At 43.7% G+C, this 19,798-nt stretch overlaps 1 protein-coding gene across 3 annotated transcripts in view; it reads right to left on the bottom strand.

Annotated features, from left to right (window-relative positions):
• Positions 1–13,696: 13,696 nt before the first annotated feature.
• FAM53A (family with sequence similarity 53 member A) overlaps positions 13,697–19,798 on the bottom strand; it is a 70,575-nt gene continuing 64,473 nt past the window's right edge. For all 3 annotated transcript variants that reach the window (XM_080344454.1, XM_080344453.1, XM_080344455.1), the window contains one exon: positions 13,697–14,891. In XM_080344454.1, coding sequence (XP_080200580.1) covers positions 14,568–14,891 — 324 coding nt within the window. In that variant the 3' untranslated portion in view covers positions 13,697–14,567. The remainder of the gene's footprint in view (positions 14,892–19,798) is intronic.

Raw genomic sequence — 19,798 nt, 5'->3', positions numbered from 1 at the left:
CCAGGGACCAAGCCCAGTAAATGGCATTTATTTCCTCAGCTGCAAGCAGGGCCTGGCCATGGCCATGCAGCGAGCTGCAGGCCCCACCAAGGACTTCCACGCTCTCTGGAAGGAAGGAGTTTTATTTCCATCTGGCAGCTCTCCGTGCAACAAATCAAGCGACACATTGTTAGTTTTAAGACAAAAGGGGAGGGGAAGAACAAAAGATCAGAGCGGGACTGATTTCTGTCTTGTCGTCCTCCCCGGGGGCTCTTTCCTGTTTATGAAAAGCTTGCTGAGGGCTACAGATGGGCCTCAAGAACAACCTCTGCTCCAGACAGCCTCCAGCACTTGGGAAGAGGAAATGACTCCGAACTTGGCAACACGAGGCCCATCTTCGCCTGCACGTCCTGCCACTCGCTGGAGAGCAGAAAGCAAAACCTCTCAGAGGAGGTGTGTGGAGCAGTGCTTTTTGTCACAGCCATCAAAGTGAAGGCAAATAAAAGCATAGAACCACAGAATGTCCTGAGTTGGAAAGGACTGACATGGATCACCCGGTCCAACTCCTGTCCCTGCATGTGACAACCCCACAGTTCACACCGTGTGTCTGAGGACGTTGTCCAGTCTCTTCTTGAACACTGTCAGGTTGGGGCTGTGACATCTCCCTGGGGAGCCTGTTCCAGTGTCCAGCACCTCTGGGTGAAGAACCTTTTCCTCATGTCCAACCTGAACCTCCCCTGGGACATCTTCCTGCCATTCCCTCGGGTTCTGTCATCGGCTGCAGAGAAGAGATCAGCACCGGCCCCTCAGTGCACACTGAAACTTTTGCACTTAAAATGATGCAGGGAAGCCACTGGTCTGTCAGACTCATGAATGCTGTGGTGTCAACAGCACATCTAGAAATGAAGCTGTTTTGCTGTGGGATCACACAGGGTTTCTTGTGAATGTGACTCGAAGGGAATGAAGATCTCATACCTCAAGGCTGCTGTGATGGCTTGGCTTATGAGCACAAGTGCAGACTTTGTAGGATGTGCAAGGATCTGGTGGTTCTACAAGGAGATCCACACATTAACCAAATCACTCGTCAGCGGTGTCTCCCCACTCCCCTCTCCAAGCCTGGTACAATGCAGTCTGTCATGGAACGCGCTCCCCCCCTAATTCAGCACAGATGATGCCAGCCCAAACGTCCATCAAGATCCACATCCTCACCTTGCCAGCAGCACTGTCCCATGCAAGACACAGGGCTCAAGTAACATTTTTCCTCTTGGGCTGGATTGTTTCCCCCCATGGAGGAAGAGGCATCATCTTCCAGCAAGGAACATTTTAAGTTGGACCCTTCTTGGGGCAGCTCTGCTGTCTCCTGTTGCTGTAACCCCAGGCATTGGGCATACGTGGTGGGAAAACAGCCATGACTGTCATCAGTGCACCAGGTAGGACCTACCTAGGCTGCCTGCCTGGAAGGGAAAAGCCAAGAGCTTCTGTAAAGGAGATGATATGGACACCAAACCCATTTTCTTTCCTGTGGTAGGAAATCTGGGAGAAAAATGCAAAGCTGCTCCTTCCCTACCGGGGCAGGTCAGATTTGATCCATGCTGCAAAGAATGATGCACAGACAACCTGTGCCTGTGCACTAGTGCTCTTCACAGAGAATGCAGGGTGATGAACAGAAGGTCAAATCACTTGAGGAGAAAAAAGGTAAAAAAAAATATTTTACCCAAAGGGAAAGGGAACTGCCATGGCACTTACCCTGTCTTCTTGCTTATCAACGAAGCTGCTGCTGAAGCAGGTTGGAGAGGTGAGACCCTGAGAACCAGACCACAGGTACAATGAGGAGTGCAGGGGTGGGCAAGCACAGTCCACAGGTGCTCTGTTGACCAGCAAGACAATGTTTTCCTCCCAAATGCCAACCCTGCAAATACAGGCTGTGGTCTGAACCCCCTCCCAGGTCCAGCATCAGCAAGTGGTCTCAGTGCATCTCTCCTTTGGCTGTAGCCATGGCTCAGGGAGGCTGTGGTCCTCCACCACCCTGCTACGTCTGCTTGCGCTGGGACACCCTGGCTGTAAGGAAAGAAAGGAGTCAGCTCAGCTTTCCAGTTCCCAGATGAGTCTCCAACGTAGTCAGTAAACAACGCACAGCAAACACAGCAATTGAGACCAGAAAGACAGTAAAACGATAGAGCCATTTTCAGGTGGCTGGAGTATTTTGCAAGCCAGGGGTGATTTGAGTGGGGTTGGCCCAAGGTATTTATGTAGACAAGGCACAAATAGCCTTTGTTGGCAAAACCTCAGCGTATGTGTAGAAATATTTGTAGAAAGCTAAAAGAAGGAACCAGAGGAGATTCTGCAGGGTGCAAGCACTGTGTGTCCAAAGCATCCTTCAAAGGCAGGATCCCACCCTTGCTGGCACCACTGGTACACGCAGGTGCTCCTCAAAATGGGCAGAGTTATAGTTGCACGGCATGAAAGACATCCTTACCTTATTGTGCTTTTCAGGCTGTTTAATTCCTCCTTTAATTTAACCTCTTCACCATCACTGGGAGTCCAAGGGCTGTCACCTTGCAGGGCTCTTCCCTCTCACAGTCTCCCCATGATCAGGTCGCTCTGGTCTCCAGACCAGCTGTATGCAGGAGACCTCCTGGTCCCCCATGCAGGCAGCGAGGGTACCCTGGCACAGCCAGACTCGTGCCACCCACCCCTGGGGAAGTGACACTGTCAGTCACAGAAATCCTGTTGTTCTCCAAGGCAAAGCCCCTAAGTGTCTCCTCAAGGGCAGGTGGGTGCCAAAGGACACTCTTGAGCTGGGGTGACACGTCCCATGTGGGCAGTGGCCTCCAGCTCTGCCAATGCACTACAGGTGGCCACAGCAACTGCAAGCTGTCCTGAAACTGGAGCCTTTACAACTAGTTAGATAACAGATATGGCCCATTAGTTTGGCAGGCCGACAGGCCTCTGTGCCAAAAAGCCCATCTCTGCTCAAAAGGGACACTGTTAACAGTAACTCAAGAGGATGCAACAGAAGAAAATAAACAACAGTTGAGGCAGTTGGCGTAATTGGCCAGCAGACGAAAATAAATTTATGCCAGCTTGTGAATACGGCTGCTGAGCATGATTCAGTGCATAAATCGTGTGGTACGGAGCACAGGGCAGGCAGGAATAAAATTAAGTAAAAGACAAAGGCCAGGCTGCCTCTTGGAGAATATCAACCCCCCAACCACCCAGCTTTTCCCATTTACGCTCATTTCACTCACATGTGTCCCCTGATGTCATTAATGTATGAGTTTCCCAGCCCAGCCATAATGTTTTTCGGGAGGGACATATGCCTGAGCCACTGCTAAAACAAATACTCAACCCCTCCAAAACCCCAGCAGAATTAAAAAAAAGAGAAAATGTTCAGCAGAAAATCCCAACCATTTCAAGTGTTCTTTGAGAACCATACATGAATAACAAAGAGTAAGCCTGCCATTTACTCCTTTGCGGATCACTTTTAAGATCAGCTTTTGTTCTGTGCTTTTTGAGCAGCTCGAGTCCAATGGGCAAAAATTCCATTCCCAGGAGCACACAAGAAAGAACTGGGAGCCCTGGGCTGCACATTTCACCTTTACTTTTTTAATTCTACTCTATAAATGTTCGGCATGGTCTTAACACACTGAGCCAGCGCCTTCCTTTATGCAGTGAGGCCAACAGCTTGGAAACTGGGATTCTGCAAGGAGGAAAGAAGGATGGAGGCCACAGATGATGTGAATCACATAGAGAAAAAGAGACCTCAGCCAGGGTGGATGGGACCCTACCAAACACCAACATCACTGCTGCTTTGCAGATGGCGCTTCTGGATCTTGCAGGCAGCAGAGGAGAAAATATCTTCCCTTTTCACATCCTGACCTGGATACGTATAACGCAATTTAGACACCTACTCATCTCCAAGTTTAGCTGCAAACGACTTGCTCTCATCAACTCTCTTTTGCAGGAAAGCTCCAGTTCTTCCTCACACAAAAGTGGCTTTGAAGGCAGCACAGCCCCATGCTCATGTTCTTTCCCACCTTCACAGAGATGTCCCACCCTGTTACCAGCTCAAACTCGTCCTTTGCAGGGAAAGCACTGAACAAGCTCCTAGCAAGAGCTGGCTTTCCTGTCTTTTTCCTCAAAGTGACGGGCTGCTTGTTTTCCCCCTCAAATCCTGATTTATTCACTTTATCTTTTTTCAAAATGCAGTCAGCTAAATCACAGCACCAAGCAATGAAATCACTCTAAACCCTGCAGAAGATCTTATCGCTGCGGTCCTATGATTCCCTCAGTCTTCGCTTTGACTATCTTGTTTTTCTGAGCCACATGGGACGATGCTGCCTCTCAGCAAAATATAGATGTGAGAAGTCTCAGGGGCTATGCCTCAAATAACAAAGACACTAGAATTTCCTTAACAATTCTAACTCTATAACTACATTTATTTTTATTTTTTTTTAAATTATAGAAGAAATACTTGGGCCAAATTTTCAAATATTAGTTCAAATCCCATTTATACACAGCAAACAAATGGTCTGGTTTTCCCTCAGAACTAAGAGGCTCTTTGAAAAATCAGGTCATAGAAGTCACAGTCAGAGCTTCTGAAGGCAGAGACCTTCTATCAAACCTTTTCCCAAACATATTCCCATGCCGACAGTCACTCCTCTTTACAGCCTCCCACACAGCCTGGGAAAGAACATCACACTGGTAGCATCAGAAAGCTGGAAGAGGTGGGGACCACTAAGTTAGCGGTGTTAGATATAGCTGGGCTTATTTAAGCAAACACATTTTCATGCTTTGATAGGATGCACAGATTCAAAGAAACTGAGGCCAGGAGGAACCCACATCATGCATCCAGCCCATCCTCATATGTCCAGTACAGAAACCATTTCCTTCTTTGAATATGACAAATGCATCTGTAGCATGACTACAAGGTCTCCTCATTAACAACAAATTGTGTTTCTTGCTCATTTGAAACCACGCTTCAGGAAAGCTGTTTGTGGGCACGTGTGGTTGTGCACAGGCACGTGGAGGCACTCGCTGCTGTGTCGTCTGGCTGTGAGGAGATTGTCACGCGTATCTTTGTATCTGCAAAGCCACTCATCCCAAGTTCTCCAACTGCCCTGCAAATATTAATTGATGATTCACATCCTGGGAAGTTAGGTAAATATCAGCTCCCCTGGTTTTGCAGACAGGTCAACTGTTGCATAATGCCACTCGATGTCATTTAGAAACTAAAACCAAAAGGTCATTTGCTGTTTTAAGGGCTATCTCCCATTCCCTGTATTGTGTAACATTACTTCATGTTATGTAAGCATTTTTTTTCCTAGTATTTTACATGTGTGTCTATTCTAGCTTCTGCTGGCCTCCATGGTTGTCTGTTCTGCAACCACAGATAAGTGTTCTGTTTATTTATTGGAAATGTCCCTTATCTGCAGGCTTTCATCACACATTGGAGTCCCCAGCAGCTCCCATCCCTACAAAGCACCAGCAAGCCCCATGCAGAGCTACTGGAGGAGATGGTTTGGACCAAAACCTCAAGCAGATATCACTGGGGCAAGCTGTAAACCAGACACTCAAACCTTTAATGATTAATGACTGTCCAGACACATCTGAAACCCAGAAATCCTGCATCAAGCCTGAGTAGAAGACACGTCTGCCCAGGTAACAACTGGCGAACGTAAACCATTACCTGAGGTTTATTTTCAGCATTTGGCACACAACTTCCCCCTTTATTTGGAGAAACACCATTGATCAGTGGATTTTTAACTCCCTAGACCTCCCTGGGGCAGTGGGTGTGTTAAACTACACCTTGTAAAGAGGGAGAGAAAAGGTGTGATCTCAGGACAGACTGTTACTAGAGGGTGACACAACCGCAGGTGTGCATATCGCAGCTACAGGACAATTTCTGCTCTTATTGTTGGAACTTTCTGCTGTTGCTTTGTTATTAAAGTCTGCAATGGCGGTCTGCTTTAGAATAAACTTGTTTGCAGCAGGTGTAGCTCTAGAATTCTTTGAGTTCATGTTCTGTTTTATTTTATTTTGTTGGCCAGATCTCTGGTAGAGCTCTGGTTGGGTCTGGTTGGTCTGGTTAACGCCAAGTTAAAAAGGCTGGAAACGGGGTGTCTTTTGGAAACAGGGTGAAACAAGAGTGATATTTTTGTCACAGCTGCAACGTAGGTGGTGACAAGTGATGTTGGAGGCTGTTACTTGACTCTCCTTCCCCCACTGGTCCAGTGTCCCATGGAGGATGTCCCAGGGAAAGGAACTACCTTGGACCAGGCTGTGACAAACCCTGCAGCCCAGGAAGATCACCATGGGAGTAGCCAGAAGCTGGTCTTGGCAGCAGCACAAGGAGAGCCATGATTTACCAAAACCCAACCATCCACCTGTTTTCCTTGTTTTGTTCCTCTTGGACCTGGGACAGGGTTGTGTCTGCCCTCATATTGGACAAGATAACCCTTCAAACAATTAGATAAGACACCACGCAGTCTTTACAAATACATCCCAGTATTCATTGTGGAAATACCACGTTCATCCCACCATAGAGGTGGAGCAGGCATTTTGGCCCATATCTACCAATCAAATAGCTATGCTAGTGCCCACAGCCCATGTATCATCTTCTGGGCAAGTTACCTTGAGCTTCAAAGTGACTCATTTCCATGAGAACAACAGGATGTGTCTGCCCCAGGTCTTCCTCCTGACCCAGTGATGCTGGAGAACTTGACCTAGAAATGATCACAGTTCAGCATGGGTTAGAAAGATGAAGAATAAACACTTCCCAAATGTGTTCTCCCTGCCCAGCAGTAGCCAAAGTTATACAGCATCTTCTAGGTTCCCAAAAGGACCATTTTTCTCTTAGACAGCCTCTTTAACTATTTTTCTCTCTCTTTTTGCAGCACAGAAGGGGAAACACTAGCTTTGCAGATTGAAAACTGTTTCATTGAGTGAACGCTGTCAATACTGAGGAGGAACATAAGCTCGAGAAGGAACTGTACTCAAACGAATGCCCTATTGTGAGAGAAGTTTTTCTTTTAGCCATGAATCAACATAATAATCCATCTGTAACACTAGATGCGTCCACCTGTACTTCAGCCAAGGGCCATCTGCCCATCTGCATATATGTTCAAAATGCTACTGGGACAACCGCAATGGTCTCTTAATGAAAGGCACTCAGCAATTAGTACTTAAGTGAAATTGTGCCTAGCTGGTTCTGATCCCTCATTTATCCTTCCCACTCCAATGCAACAAGTGTCTGTAACTTTTTCTCTTTGTTTTTATCCCAGCAACTTATTTTTAAAGCCGGCGGGGAGGGGTGAACACGTTCTGATTCCTGCAACAGCAGGAGCTGAATCAAGTTGTAATCAACATATGTCCGGTGTAAGCTGCGTGGCCGCGAATTAGAGGGGCAAACCGCTCATCATTTCCAAAATACCCACCTGCTCGGGGGCCAGGCTGCAGCAAAGCCATCCACTCCATCTGTCTGATAAACAGGCTGCAGATTTGCTGAAAGCTGAATCATTTTGCCTCTATTTGCTTCCTTTCTTTCCCTCTGCTTCTCCCTCCCTCTTCTAATTGGAGCTCGCTTGAAAGGTGCAGGCACCCACAAAAAACAATGCGGCACAATGAGGCCAGCGCTGACGTTCGTTAAACCGCTTCAACCGAAATCCGTGCCCGGCTGAGGCTGAGCGAGCATAAAGGAGACAGACCTTGTCAGCTTCCAGCCAGAGCAGGAAAACTTAAAAAAATAAATAAAATTTAAAAATAAAATAAAATAAAATAAATTAACCAGGCTACGAAACAGTGTAGAAAATCCATTTGGGGTTCGTTGTTGTGGAAAGTAGGTGCAACCAAGATGCAAAGGGTGATTTAGCACGTGGGTCCTGCTGGAAAAAACAGGTGAGAGAACACACCTGGTGTTAAAAACCCTGAGGACCAGCCCTCCAGCACTGCAGCAAAGGGACAATGAGGGAGCAAGAGCGGAGCATCCTTGTGTCCACCCCAGCTCTGCCGCAGGCTCCCTCGTTGGTTTTAGGGTATAGCCCCAATGATTAGACCAAGCGTAGACCCCAGAGAGTACAACAAAGTAGTGGAAATTGTGTGTAATGGTATTGTCGTCTCGAAACAGGTGTAATCAGGAACACACAGCTTCCTGAAGGAAGTCTTCCCTTGCCATCCATGGCTCAGAATCATCCTGGCAGTCCCGTTGGTGGTTAAATAAGGATATTTCCATCCCTGCTCTAAAAACAACAACAAAAAAATGATGGCCAGGAGGCTGAATTGCTCCCAGCCTGGGAAGCGCAGGCTCCTGCATGGAGTGTCTAGGCCAGGACATATTATGGTCATGAATTTCCTTCATCTAATTGCTTAACCTCATTAGGGAAATACTGGATTTCTCCACTAATCAGACCTTCCATTTCACTTACAAAGGAGAGGGGAGAAAAAAAAAGAGAACTAATTGTGTTTCTAAGTGCATTTTACTGAAAACATTCAACAACTTCTACCAGGCAGTAAGGACATCCTAGGAAGGCACATTACTCTCCCAGTAGCCTGGACTAGTTTCACAGGAGTCAGTTACATTTTCAGATGAATTAATTGCAAGAAGCATTGAAATTAGACAGTAAAAGTTATCTGCAAGAGTAGCTTTAAGAAAAGAGAAGGGAGCTGGGGCAGCTGAACGTCACCCCAGCCCATAGCTGAGTGCTCTGGGAACTCCATGCTGCTGGATAGAGGAGTTCAGCCAAGCCTGGTTTAGAAAGTGGGACGCAAGTTTTGAGCATCCAACAGAATAGCCCTCACTTCAAATTCACATCATCACTCACATCAGACGAACTTACCTGAATCAAGACACCACAGCTCAGTGCAAACTGAGACATCACAGAACCATAGAATCATTTTGGTTGGATAAGACCCTGAAGACCTTAGAGTCCAACTGTTAACCTAACATGGTCACTAAACCACGTCCCTAAGATCCTCATCATGAAGCATTTAAACTATTTAAAACCCAAACCAAAAGATTAAGAAGTTAAATGCTGCTTTAAGGAAGTTTTAGGCCTGTTTCCATAGAGTTCATGTAATACTTCCCCTGCTCAAATCACTCGCACTATAAACCTTGAAGTCACTTTGCAATAGCAAAAAACCCCATAAAGTCAGTATTGTTGGATGGGTCCAAGAAGCTGCAGATAGTAAAAGCACCAAGTGACTGTTGTGCTGACCAGATGGGGGTGGAAGCAGTAACTCGAATGAGGTTAATTACACACAAACTCCATAACAACTGATGTCAAAACTCTTGGAGAACACATCAGAATAAGCTGCTAAGCATATGGCAGCAATACTCCTCTAAAACTGTATTTTGTGTGTGTCAAATATCCATCAAGCCCCACCAAGGGTTCCAAGGATAAGCAGCCACAGCAGCAGGGTTCTAGATCTCGACTATCTGATGCTGGTCTCTTTCTAACGCTGAGGAGAAGGTGCACGGAGATGTGGTGGAAGTGGCAGCATGCAGCTCTCGGACCAGAACCTTTGCAGGTGAGCACACGCAACATGTAGCACCAACCCAGCCAGCTCACCTCTTCTAAGGACAAGGCTTTGAAGGAAACATCCCAGGTGATCTGCTGAGCTGCACTGACGAGAGGATGAGCCCTGCTGTGAAAGCCCGCTGTGCAAGCACACAGAGCTATACTCCGGTACTTTTGAAAATGAACATCGTATAGCTTGCAAAATAAACACAGTGAACAGATTGAGAAAAACTATTCTGGCATCTGTCAACCACCACTGAGAACTTCCCAACAAACCTGTGGGTTTTCAGGGCTTCTGCAGAGGGTAGCTTTACAGCAACAGATAATCAGCATCTTTACCTGCAATTTGAGGGCAAATGTAAATTCACTAGGCACCACCCTACCACAATGGACTTGGATACAGAGAAACACATATTCATGTTTTTCAGAAAGATCACAGAATCATAAAACAGTTTGGGTTGGAAGGGACCTTCAAAGCTCATCCAGCGCCACCCCTGCCATGAGCAGGGACATCTTCACCAGATCAGGTTGCTCAGAGCCCCGTCCAGCCTGGCCTGGGATGTCTCCAGGGATGGTTCATCCACCACCTCTCTGGCAACCTGGGCCAGGGTTTTACCACCCTCAGTGTAAAACATTTCTTTCTCATGTCTAACCTGAATCTCCCTTCTTCTAGTTTAAAGCCATCACCCCTTGTCCTATTGCAAAAGGCCCTGCTAAAAAGTCTGCCCCCATCAAATAATAATAATAATAATAATAATAACAACAACAACAACAATAATAAACCTCTGCTATGGGGTTTCCTCTGAGACTGCAAACCCAGCCATCAACACAGATTGGATGGCAGCAACTGCCCATAGGGCACTTTGCATTTCTGCTGCAAACCAGAGCGCTCATTCCCGTCACCCCAAGTCTTTTAAAACCAAATGTGCTTTAGGAGCAAAAGATGTTTTAGCCCAAGCTTACATCATCAGGGCCTAAATTCTAGCAAATGTCAACTATGACTGGAATCTACAGATCACAGCTGAACCACTGGGAGCTTCTCCCTCTGCTCCAGAGTGCTCTCCTTGCCACGCTGTTCTCAACTCTTCTTCCTCCGGCTGTGATTCACCTTGTTATTCTCGTCTTGCTTGGAGATGCAGGTTGCACAGATCAAAAGGAAAATAGGATGGGACAGTGGGAAGTGAGATGGCCTTTTCCCTGCCCCAAAGCAGGCTGAAATGCAGCTATTGCCCCTGACAGATGCTTGCTCTTAACTGATCTCCATTTGTGGAAGAGCTACTGTCTCCCCACACATCTGTTCAGCGATTCTCTACACTTAGTTTTTTTTATATTTGGCCTTATAAGAAACTATCATTCATCCCAGCTGTAATTTAAGCCCAGTTATTGTATGATTTCAAGCTCAATTATTTCAGTGTATCCTCACAAAGTGCGTTTTCCCATATATTCAAGATACGTCATGCCACCCTCCACTGCACGCTCTAGACCAAAGTGCAGCGTCTCAAGTTGCAAACCACAGGTGCTCCTGTGAGGCGCGGGACTGAGTCTCACCAAATATATCACCATTTGTGAACCTTAGCCTGAAGCTTGCTTTTCTACCACCAGCAGGACAAACTGCCAGATCCCTTATCTAAAATAATATTAACTAGCTGGCCTGACTCTGAATTTGTGCAGTTGTTCAACACAATTTAAATTTAGTGCCTTGCTGAAAAGGATCTTGTCTTTCCCCACCATCTCCTTCCTGTCGAAACCATTTCTACAAGTTGCCAAGGCTATTTTGAATTCTAATGCTATCTTATCTTTCACATCTGTCCAGCTTCCTGTTGACTGCAAATTTAACGTGTGTACCATTTTGTTATCCAGGTTGCTAATAAAAATGAAAGATAAGTGACCTAGAGCAACTCCCACCACCCCACGCAATACGGTTTTCTGTTGTGACATCGGGTGCAAGATGGAAGGAAACCACTCCCTGACCAGAGCCACTTACAGCCCCGCTCAGCCCGCTACCAAACACAATTCAATCTCAGACACCATGCTTTCCCTTTTTGCATAACCGCCTTCTGTATTTGCCCAACAGCCACTACAGGTTTTGTCCTATCATCAAGTGCCACAAAGGCACCAAAACTCATCATCTGTGAGTATCTTTTGGGGTAGAACTTCAGATCTTGGGTGTGATGGAAAGCCAAAACCTGCCACATCTGAAGTAACATTTAACAATTCCTTTTACTCGTCGTTCTCATGGGGGAATTACATTTGCATCTTTAGACAAAGCCCAAAAATTCCTTTCAGCAGATTTCTTCATTTGCCAGTGTTACTGCACAGCTGCTCAACTACTTATTTTCCTGTCACCCACTAATAAGAGCCTAAACTAGATAATTACTACTTCCTACTTTCATGAAACTTGTTCTTCAGTATCTAAAACCACTCCTATCTGTTTGTCTTAACGAAAGGGCTATTTAGAGTTTTAACAGCCAGCTTTGCGGGAGACCAAGTCCTGTGTCACCACAAGAACATGTATCTGTTCTTTCACTTGGGACACCCCTTCCTCCCCTGGTTGTACAGGTAGGAACGTGGTTTTGTGTTGACTGGAAACAGTGCACCCACAGAAGGGAACCAGAGAACCCTGCTTTTGAGGATAGAGAACTCAATTAATCAAGATCACAGTCAGACTGTATTTCAGACCCAGAAAAAACATTATCTGGTCTTCCACTCCTGCCTTTGTGCTATCACCATCTTAATAGCTTCAATTCTTGTTATATTTTTCCTTGACAAAGCACATCTTACCTTTACCTTTATTCATACCCTCCAAGGTATCTTCTTTTTCTTCTTCCAGGAGCTTGTCTTCCTTAGAGGAGGGAGAGCCAAATGGATTGCCACATTAGCTTTCTCATTCCATGTCATTACACTTTTAACTAGAGCACTTTCAAATAGGTAAATTAGCTTTTAAGTAATCCCAGTTGTACTATTGGCCTTTGCTACAATCCTGCATTAGAGCTGATTCAATTTTACTTAACCTCTATTGCTCAATTAAGAAAAATACACAAAGAGAAGTGTAGTTCTGCAAGAAACAACCGCAGCCCAGGAAGGAGCTGGGTTGTTCCATCACCCGCGACGACTGATCACCACCCTACAGGGCGTTTCCCATCTACCGACAAGGGGAACTGGCTATACCTCGCTTGCTTCTTCTGGAAGTAGCTATTTCTTGAATAAGTAGCAAGAATTGTGATCCTCAGTTGCATAACTGTATTCAAATAACTTTGTGCATGTGTATGCACCATTTGTATGCTCTGTGCTACACCAGAGCACGTACCTGTGGGGCAAGACACACACAGTTAACAGGAGCTTCTGAAGGAACTGCTCTTTCCTCCAACAGCAACTCCTTTTTTTACTCATCCAGGAAAAGGAGAATGATTTTTGTCAACTGAGCAGCTTCACTTTCTCCCACACAATACATATTAACACATCAAGAACCCAACAAGTCTTTGCAGTGTTCTTGCACCTTACTACGCACGTATACCAGTATCAATATCGCAGATCATTGCCACTTGTAGTTGTATATGCAGTAGGAGTCATAAATGCAAGGAAAAAAAGTTGAGAGTTTCTTACTGGCTACACAAACTTTTCAAATTTTGCATAGAGACTGAGTCATGTAAACTGGTTCAGTAATTCAAGGCCAGTTCTCTTTGTGATCTGAGACTGACCCTAATCACAAGGCTGGAGCCTGTTTCATACCTTGTGCAGCCTTTGTCATATGCCTCAAGATACTTATTTCTTATTGTAATCGCATTCCATTAGCTGACTTAAAATACGTTGCTGTACTTTGGTTTTATGGCACAAGTTGCAGCAGGAGTTGGCTCACTTAAGCAGACTAACATGACGCATAATCTAGACTTCCCCATTTCTATCCAATTTAAAACCATTTAATTTCCCCCTCGTTCAGGAAAATCCTTGTTGCAGTTGAACTCACAAATAAAGAATGTGTTGCAGTAGCCTGCAATGAATGCGGTGTTACACTTGAGACTATTTCAGTGTGTGTAATCACACACTTTAGGATCCAGCATGAGTTATTCTCCAGACTAACCTGATGTCACAATGACCAGAAATCTGCCCTCCCCCTCCATCCTGTTCTGCGCATAAGTACCATATAACAGAACCTGCCACAGACTGCACATTTTCCACTAGTAAAATTCATAAGCAGACACAAGTGCAAAGCAAAATGTCATTTTATTTAATTCAAGGACTATTTTCCTTCTAGTATTGCTGAAGGGATCACCTCCTGGGGAATTGATCATTACAAAGTCCCTGTCTAAAAGTTCAAGTGCTCTTGTTGTACATTCTTTTGAACCACAGAAAACATAATGACCAAGTAGGTGGGCAGCTACTTGCAGTTTTACCCCACCTAAATTAGCATTGCTTCAGGCTAGAAAACAATTCAAGTAGTAAAATTATGGAAAATGTTAACCTTTAAGGTCACTACCATATTTTGATCAAAAAGTCCTGAATGTATGAAAAAAAACCCAACACATTTGTACATGTTATGAAGTTTTTTTTAACCATACACTGTCAAAGATGGCAGTTCAGTATTTTGGACCAGTTGTCAACCAGATATTTAAGAGTTCTATCTGAAGGTTTATTACCAATTTCATTATGCAGTTCACTTTTCACATTAAGGTCTTTAACAAAAGCAACATATACCCGCACCAGAATCACTGTAGACAGATTTAGTTTTATAGAATGCCCTTCTGAAAATTCATTTCAAAATAGAGACGCTTTTTCTCCAGAACTGTAAAAGCCATAAAAATGCAAAATATCTGTTAGGAAATTTTTAATCAAAATTATTCCTTAATGTTCAAAATAACATTTAACCTCCTACTTTTTTGTTGTCATCCACATATTGATCAATAGACTAAACAGGTAACAATGGTTCACGTTTTTCCCCCACCTGAAACGTTTCTTCTAACACAGGCCCAAGACAGGCAATACAGAGATTCAGGGACATGGATTATGCATGGCAAAGGTAATCCTCTATCGTTTTAATTTAGAACAGCTCTGATTCTAGCACACAACTTGGGAGTCTCAGTTGTTTTCAATCTGCTCTAGGTCCAAGTCCCCACAGTCTAGAGGAAAGATGCCTTCTTCGGTGCTCTCACAATCACTCGTGTCCTCATCGCTTTCACATACAGCAGCTGCTTTCTTATAATCTCTCGTTTTGAAGCCACCTTGGCATGACCCGTGATGCCTTACTTCATCCAGCTGTTCTTTCATCGGACTGGAACCCGGGGTGATGATGTTCATAAGATCATTTGAGTCACATGGGGATGACACAATTGTCTTCATTTGCGTGTCATCATCGTCATCTTCATAGTCGAGGGAGCAAAGACTTTTGGAATTTTTTAAAGTCTGCAATTAAAACACATACATGAAAATATTAGCAATGAGAGAAGCAGAATAAATTCCTTAAATTCTTGGATGGATTAAGAGTGTGTACTCAAAAGCAGAGTGCCACATATGTTTAAAGTAATCCTGAAAATGAGGGACATGAAAAGAAAGGAAGAACAGCATTTACTTACTACACAACCTGGTTTTGTGCACATATTTTGCTTATGTAGATTCCTGTTAGTAAGAAAAAAAACATACCAGTCCCCTTTTTATGCAGAAAGAGCCCAAAACCTCGCTTTAGTCAACTAAAGGAGCAACAGCTTGATGAGGAAGATCAGCTTTCTGGCAAACTCATAGCAAAGCATTTGGTAACATCGGCATTAATGTCTCCCAGTTGCCAAGAGTGGAGACAATGAGCCCTTGGGCATCACCTCAGAGATAGTGACTCTACAAGGAGATCAGCACATCTGGGTAACCTCAAAGCAGGAGAAAACCAAGCTTTACTGGAAGTGTCTTGCTCCAGGGTCAGTTTAGTTTGTCTTACATTTGGGTACCATTTGAACAACAGCTCAGGAATTTGAGCAATTCTGTTCAAATGAGAAGTATATTAAAAACAGAGGGACACTCACCTCTATTTAGACAAAGGAGAAAGAAAATAAAGCCTCAGTAAATGTGCTTTGTCCAGCAGATAAGGAATAAAATGCCTAAGCTCCTCATGTAACTAAAGGAGCCTTAACTAGAATTCAGAAGCAGCATTTGAGAAAATCAGAACTATACAAACAGCAGAACTTCGATCTGAGAAACTTCTAAATTCTGCCTCATACAAGCAAACAGTGAGAGGGGGGTGAAAAAGTCAGGGCCCCTGTCCGAAGTGGTACGAGGCAGGAGAACAAAGCTGTGCCCAGTATCTCACTGGTTCAGTGACTTCAGTCTCTCACACACAGCAATTGTTTCATTTCAAGTAGATCACAGGGAACAAGACCAACTTTCACACCCATTTTCAGCTTCTTCCCCAATTTGTCATATCTTAAGTATTTTCTATTTGTTGATACACTCAGATGAAACAGGAACATTGCAACACCCCCAGTATGCTATATTCCAGATGCTTTTTCAGAGCACTGGGTAATCTTTCTACTTCACAGATGCATGTCAGCAGTTTCACAAGCAGCTTACCAGTATCTTTACATGTTTTTTTTAAACAAAACTTCACAAATTCAGAAGAAATCTGAATTAGTCAGCCCTGCCTGTATAAAACTGGATGAAGTAAAGTCAGGAAACCTCACTGAGGTGAACTGATTTGCTGGATCCCTTGGGGTTGATGTTACATATGGAACACCTTGTAGACAAGCCCACCACCACTCCGCAAGTTCATACAGTTGCTTGGACATCTCTACAACAAATCTACATAGGAAGCTTATTTGAGGAAAAGCTCAAGTGAAGGTAAAAAGCAAAACTCTTTGAGTTTTGGAGTTCAGTCACAGCACAATCAGGTTGAGGAGTGAGCAGCAGTACCAGTGTGGGATGGTGGTCCACCATCCTTGGTACCTCTCCTTTTGCTCAAACAAATTCCATCTCCTATAATATATACATTAGATGATTAGTGAACAAGTCACAAGTTTCAGGCTAGAAGGATCTATAAAGAATAATTTAGTTTCTTTGGACAGACATAAACAAGACTTAATTTAAGAGCTGATTTATGCAACTCCCAAGATGTGTATCCAAATTACCAACTTTCAGAAAACAAGACTGTTGACCATGTCAGGAGGAATTCAAAGTCTTTGTATAGCCATGGTTAAAATCCACATCCAATGTTGCAATGCTGCATCAACAAAATCTTGCACGATCAAAAAGCTTTCTATTTCCAAATTTCACTCCCCTATGAAAACAGTTTTGGTAAAAAACGTATTCCTGTTTTCAAAACATTTCTATATAGCTCGCTCACAGCTTACTCAAGTACAAACAGTTGAGCTCCTTTCTATGACTAAGAGGTGTGAATTTCTCTCATATTTACTTAAAAGTAAACCCGTGTATTTTTAAAGTAGAAAGTGTTAAAAGGATATTTTAATCCTAATCCTATCTCATCGCTTTGAAAAACAACACATTTCCTGTTATGTATCTCCATATATGGGACAATATTTTCAGTTCCTTAAATCTTATAGTAGACACTGGGAAGAAAAGGGATCAAATAAAGGAAAGCTTTGAAAGCTCTGCTTTCAGTGTTTTAGAAAGGAATTCCCCAGTCCCCCTTCAAAATATCTTTTATTCAATTTACTGCTAGAAATTAATCCAACCGCACAGCTGTCTTTCTAGAAGGTTTGTGTACATAAATGGAAAATTGCCTGTTAGCTGTACTGTGCTGAAACCACTTGAATGGGAACTTTTAGCCCATTTCAACACAACAGCAAGTGCATTCAACTGGTTCTTTGTTCGCCCACTTGTCACGACCGCACCGAACTAAAAATAGGTGGATTTATTATCTCGCAGCACAATCCTGCTCCTTTCACAAAGCAAAAGGTAGAAATTGCAATGCATTCAAGCCCTCTGAACTGCAGCTTTACACATTGCGCTGGTACAGTACCACACCTTCAATGCACAATTGTGCTCGGTGGGGAGCCCGCAAGGACTTGCTCAATGGTCCTCATTTCATAAAGGATATTGGACTAACAAGACAAAAAGAGTCCACAGTTGGCAATGGATAGAACTCAATCAGCTAAAAGTATTCTTTTGTGCGATGGAAAAAAAAAGGGGGGGGGAAAAAAAGAAACTCGGAGTTTTAAAAGAAGTGAGGCGATAAAACGGCTGAATATTAAGGAAAAAAAACTTTGTTCCGAAAACAATGGCAGGGAAGGACATAAAAGAAATCTCTCTAGACCCTTGCCACACAAAGCAAACAAGAAAGGCCCAGAGTAGCTTGAAAGGAAGCTAATGTCTGTACTCTTTACTAAACCTCCAGTTCAGAAACCCATAATACATCACTTTCCAAATATAAAGAGGAATAAAAAGGTTGTTTTTGTCTTACTAACAAAACTAGAGCATTTGCTACAGTAGTCAAGGAAAAAAAATAAGTCATTTACGTACACGAAAACCTAGTGTATAATGGGAGCAGCAGTTCTCATGCTTCTTCCCCATGTCCCCATTGCACATTGAGTCCAATGGGTCCCCCCCGTTGTTTTTGGAGGGGGTGACAGACACAGCTGCTCCCAGTGCTGCAGCTGCTGGTGGAAGGTGAGGAACAGGGGAAGCCTGAAAGCACCAAAAGCCCTCAGCCCATCCTACCGCTGCTCAGCACTGGTCACCACAACAAGATGGGCTGCTCCCTGAAGCTCATCTTCCTCAAGAGAAGGAATTCAGACTAATAAAGACTACTTATCCAGCTTGCTTTCTGTCCCATGCCGAGACTTTTGTCTGTGACTGCACAATACAAGAGATTCTGCTTGAAGAGACAGTGGTACAGAGGGTTTCTTGACTGTTAAGGTCTCTACCAGGGATATGAAAGGCGTGGGTGATGCAGAGGTCCTCATGATGAGATCCTGGAATATCAGCAACAAATCCAAGCACAAAACACTGAAAAAGCAGCCCCAAGCAAGGAGCAGCACATGGCTTTTTCTGTTGCTTCCCTGTACCTACCCAGTTGATGGAGATGGGAACAAAGCAACTTAGATGGGCTGTATTTCCCTTTGAGGGCTTCACAAGCTCCTTATTTAACTTTCTGGACTCATATTTCCTACAGATTAGTCAGACTAGCTCAACATCAAATGTCTTTCCTGTTGGTAACTCATGCCACAGTTAAGTTTTAGATCAGAAACACCACATACAGCACGATGTATTTGTATCTCAGACACTAACCTATCCCCAAAGAGGTTGCAGTCTAGCCTCGGCAGTAATCAAGTCCAAACATGGGACAGATTCATAACATTAAATAGGCTGCATTTAATGAGGCTAAGAGTGAGACTGAAGGACTCTGACTTACAAGAACAGTCACAAGAGACTAGTCCTAAACAGCTCATTGAATGGTGTTGAAAACTGCCTTCTGAACACACCATCACCTGAGCAACATTCATATCGCATCCCACCACAAAGAGGTGGAAACAGAGTCCATCCCACCCTGTAAACTGAATTTTCACTTCATGCATCTAATTAGTTGCATTAATATCAACACAATTTGAGTAGGTGACATGTACAGTGTTTACTGTAAATCATTAGAAATCTCAACTGGTTGTATAGATTAAAAATATCCCATCACGGTTCTAATCCTTGCATCTTTTACCATGTGTAAAGTGAAAATAGTACAAAAAATGCTGTATTTATGTAACAAAGTATTGACCTTTCTGTGGAGTAAAGCTCTTCACATTTGACTCCGACTGTCCTATCTTGAATAGCACTGAGCATTTCAAGAACACTTCAGTGTTCACAGATAACCTTAGTTTTAAGAAGCTTACAGTTGAGAAGAAATACTGCTCCATCGGTATGAAGTAGTGCTGTCAGGAGGAAAACAATATAGTATTCTTGATAATGTTGTATGCTTCAGGCTTGATAACACACTATAAAAGTACTGGGAAAGAGTTTCCCCCCGGTCAAATGAGAAATCAAAGATATAGAAATATGTAAGTTTTTTAAATTTATGTGTCTAAAAAAACACTTCAGGTCAAAAAATTGCAGATATTTAAACTATGCACTTGAAATAAACCGAAAGAGAAGTTGTTGGGTTTGTTTTGTTCTGTTTTCCTTGCATTGACTTACAAACCAAGTAGTCACCAAACCATTTCTATTTATGTATTTCATGGAAACGGAATCAAATCCCTAGCAAATTCCTGACACCTTCAGCAGCAAAATCTAATCTCTGATCAAATTCACTTTGGGAGACAAACATGCCATTTGCCTTTATCCCTCATTTTCCTGGAAATCTGACGTGCTTATTTCATCATCTA

This window comes from Nesoenas mayeri (assembly GCF_963082525.1).
Source record: "Nesoenas mayeri genome assembly, chromosome: 4".
NCBI classification, from domain to species: Eukaryota; Metazoa; Chordata; class Aves; order Columbiformes; family Columbidae; genus Nesoenas; species Nesoenas mayeri.
Note: the sequence above shows the minus strand (reverse complement) of the source record. Positions and strands in the feature narration are given on the sequence as shown.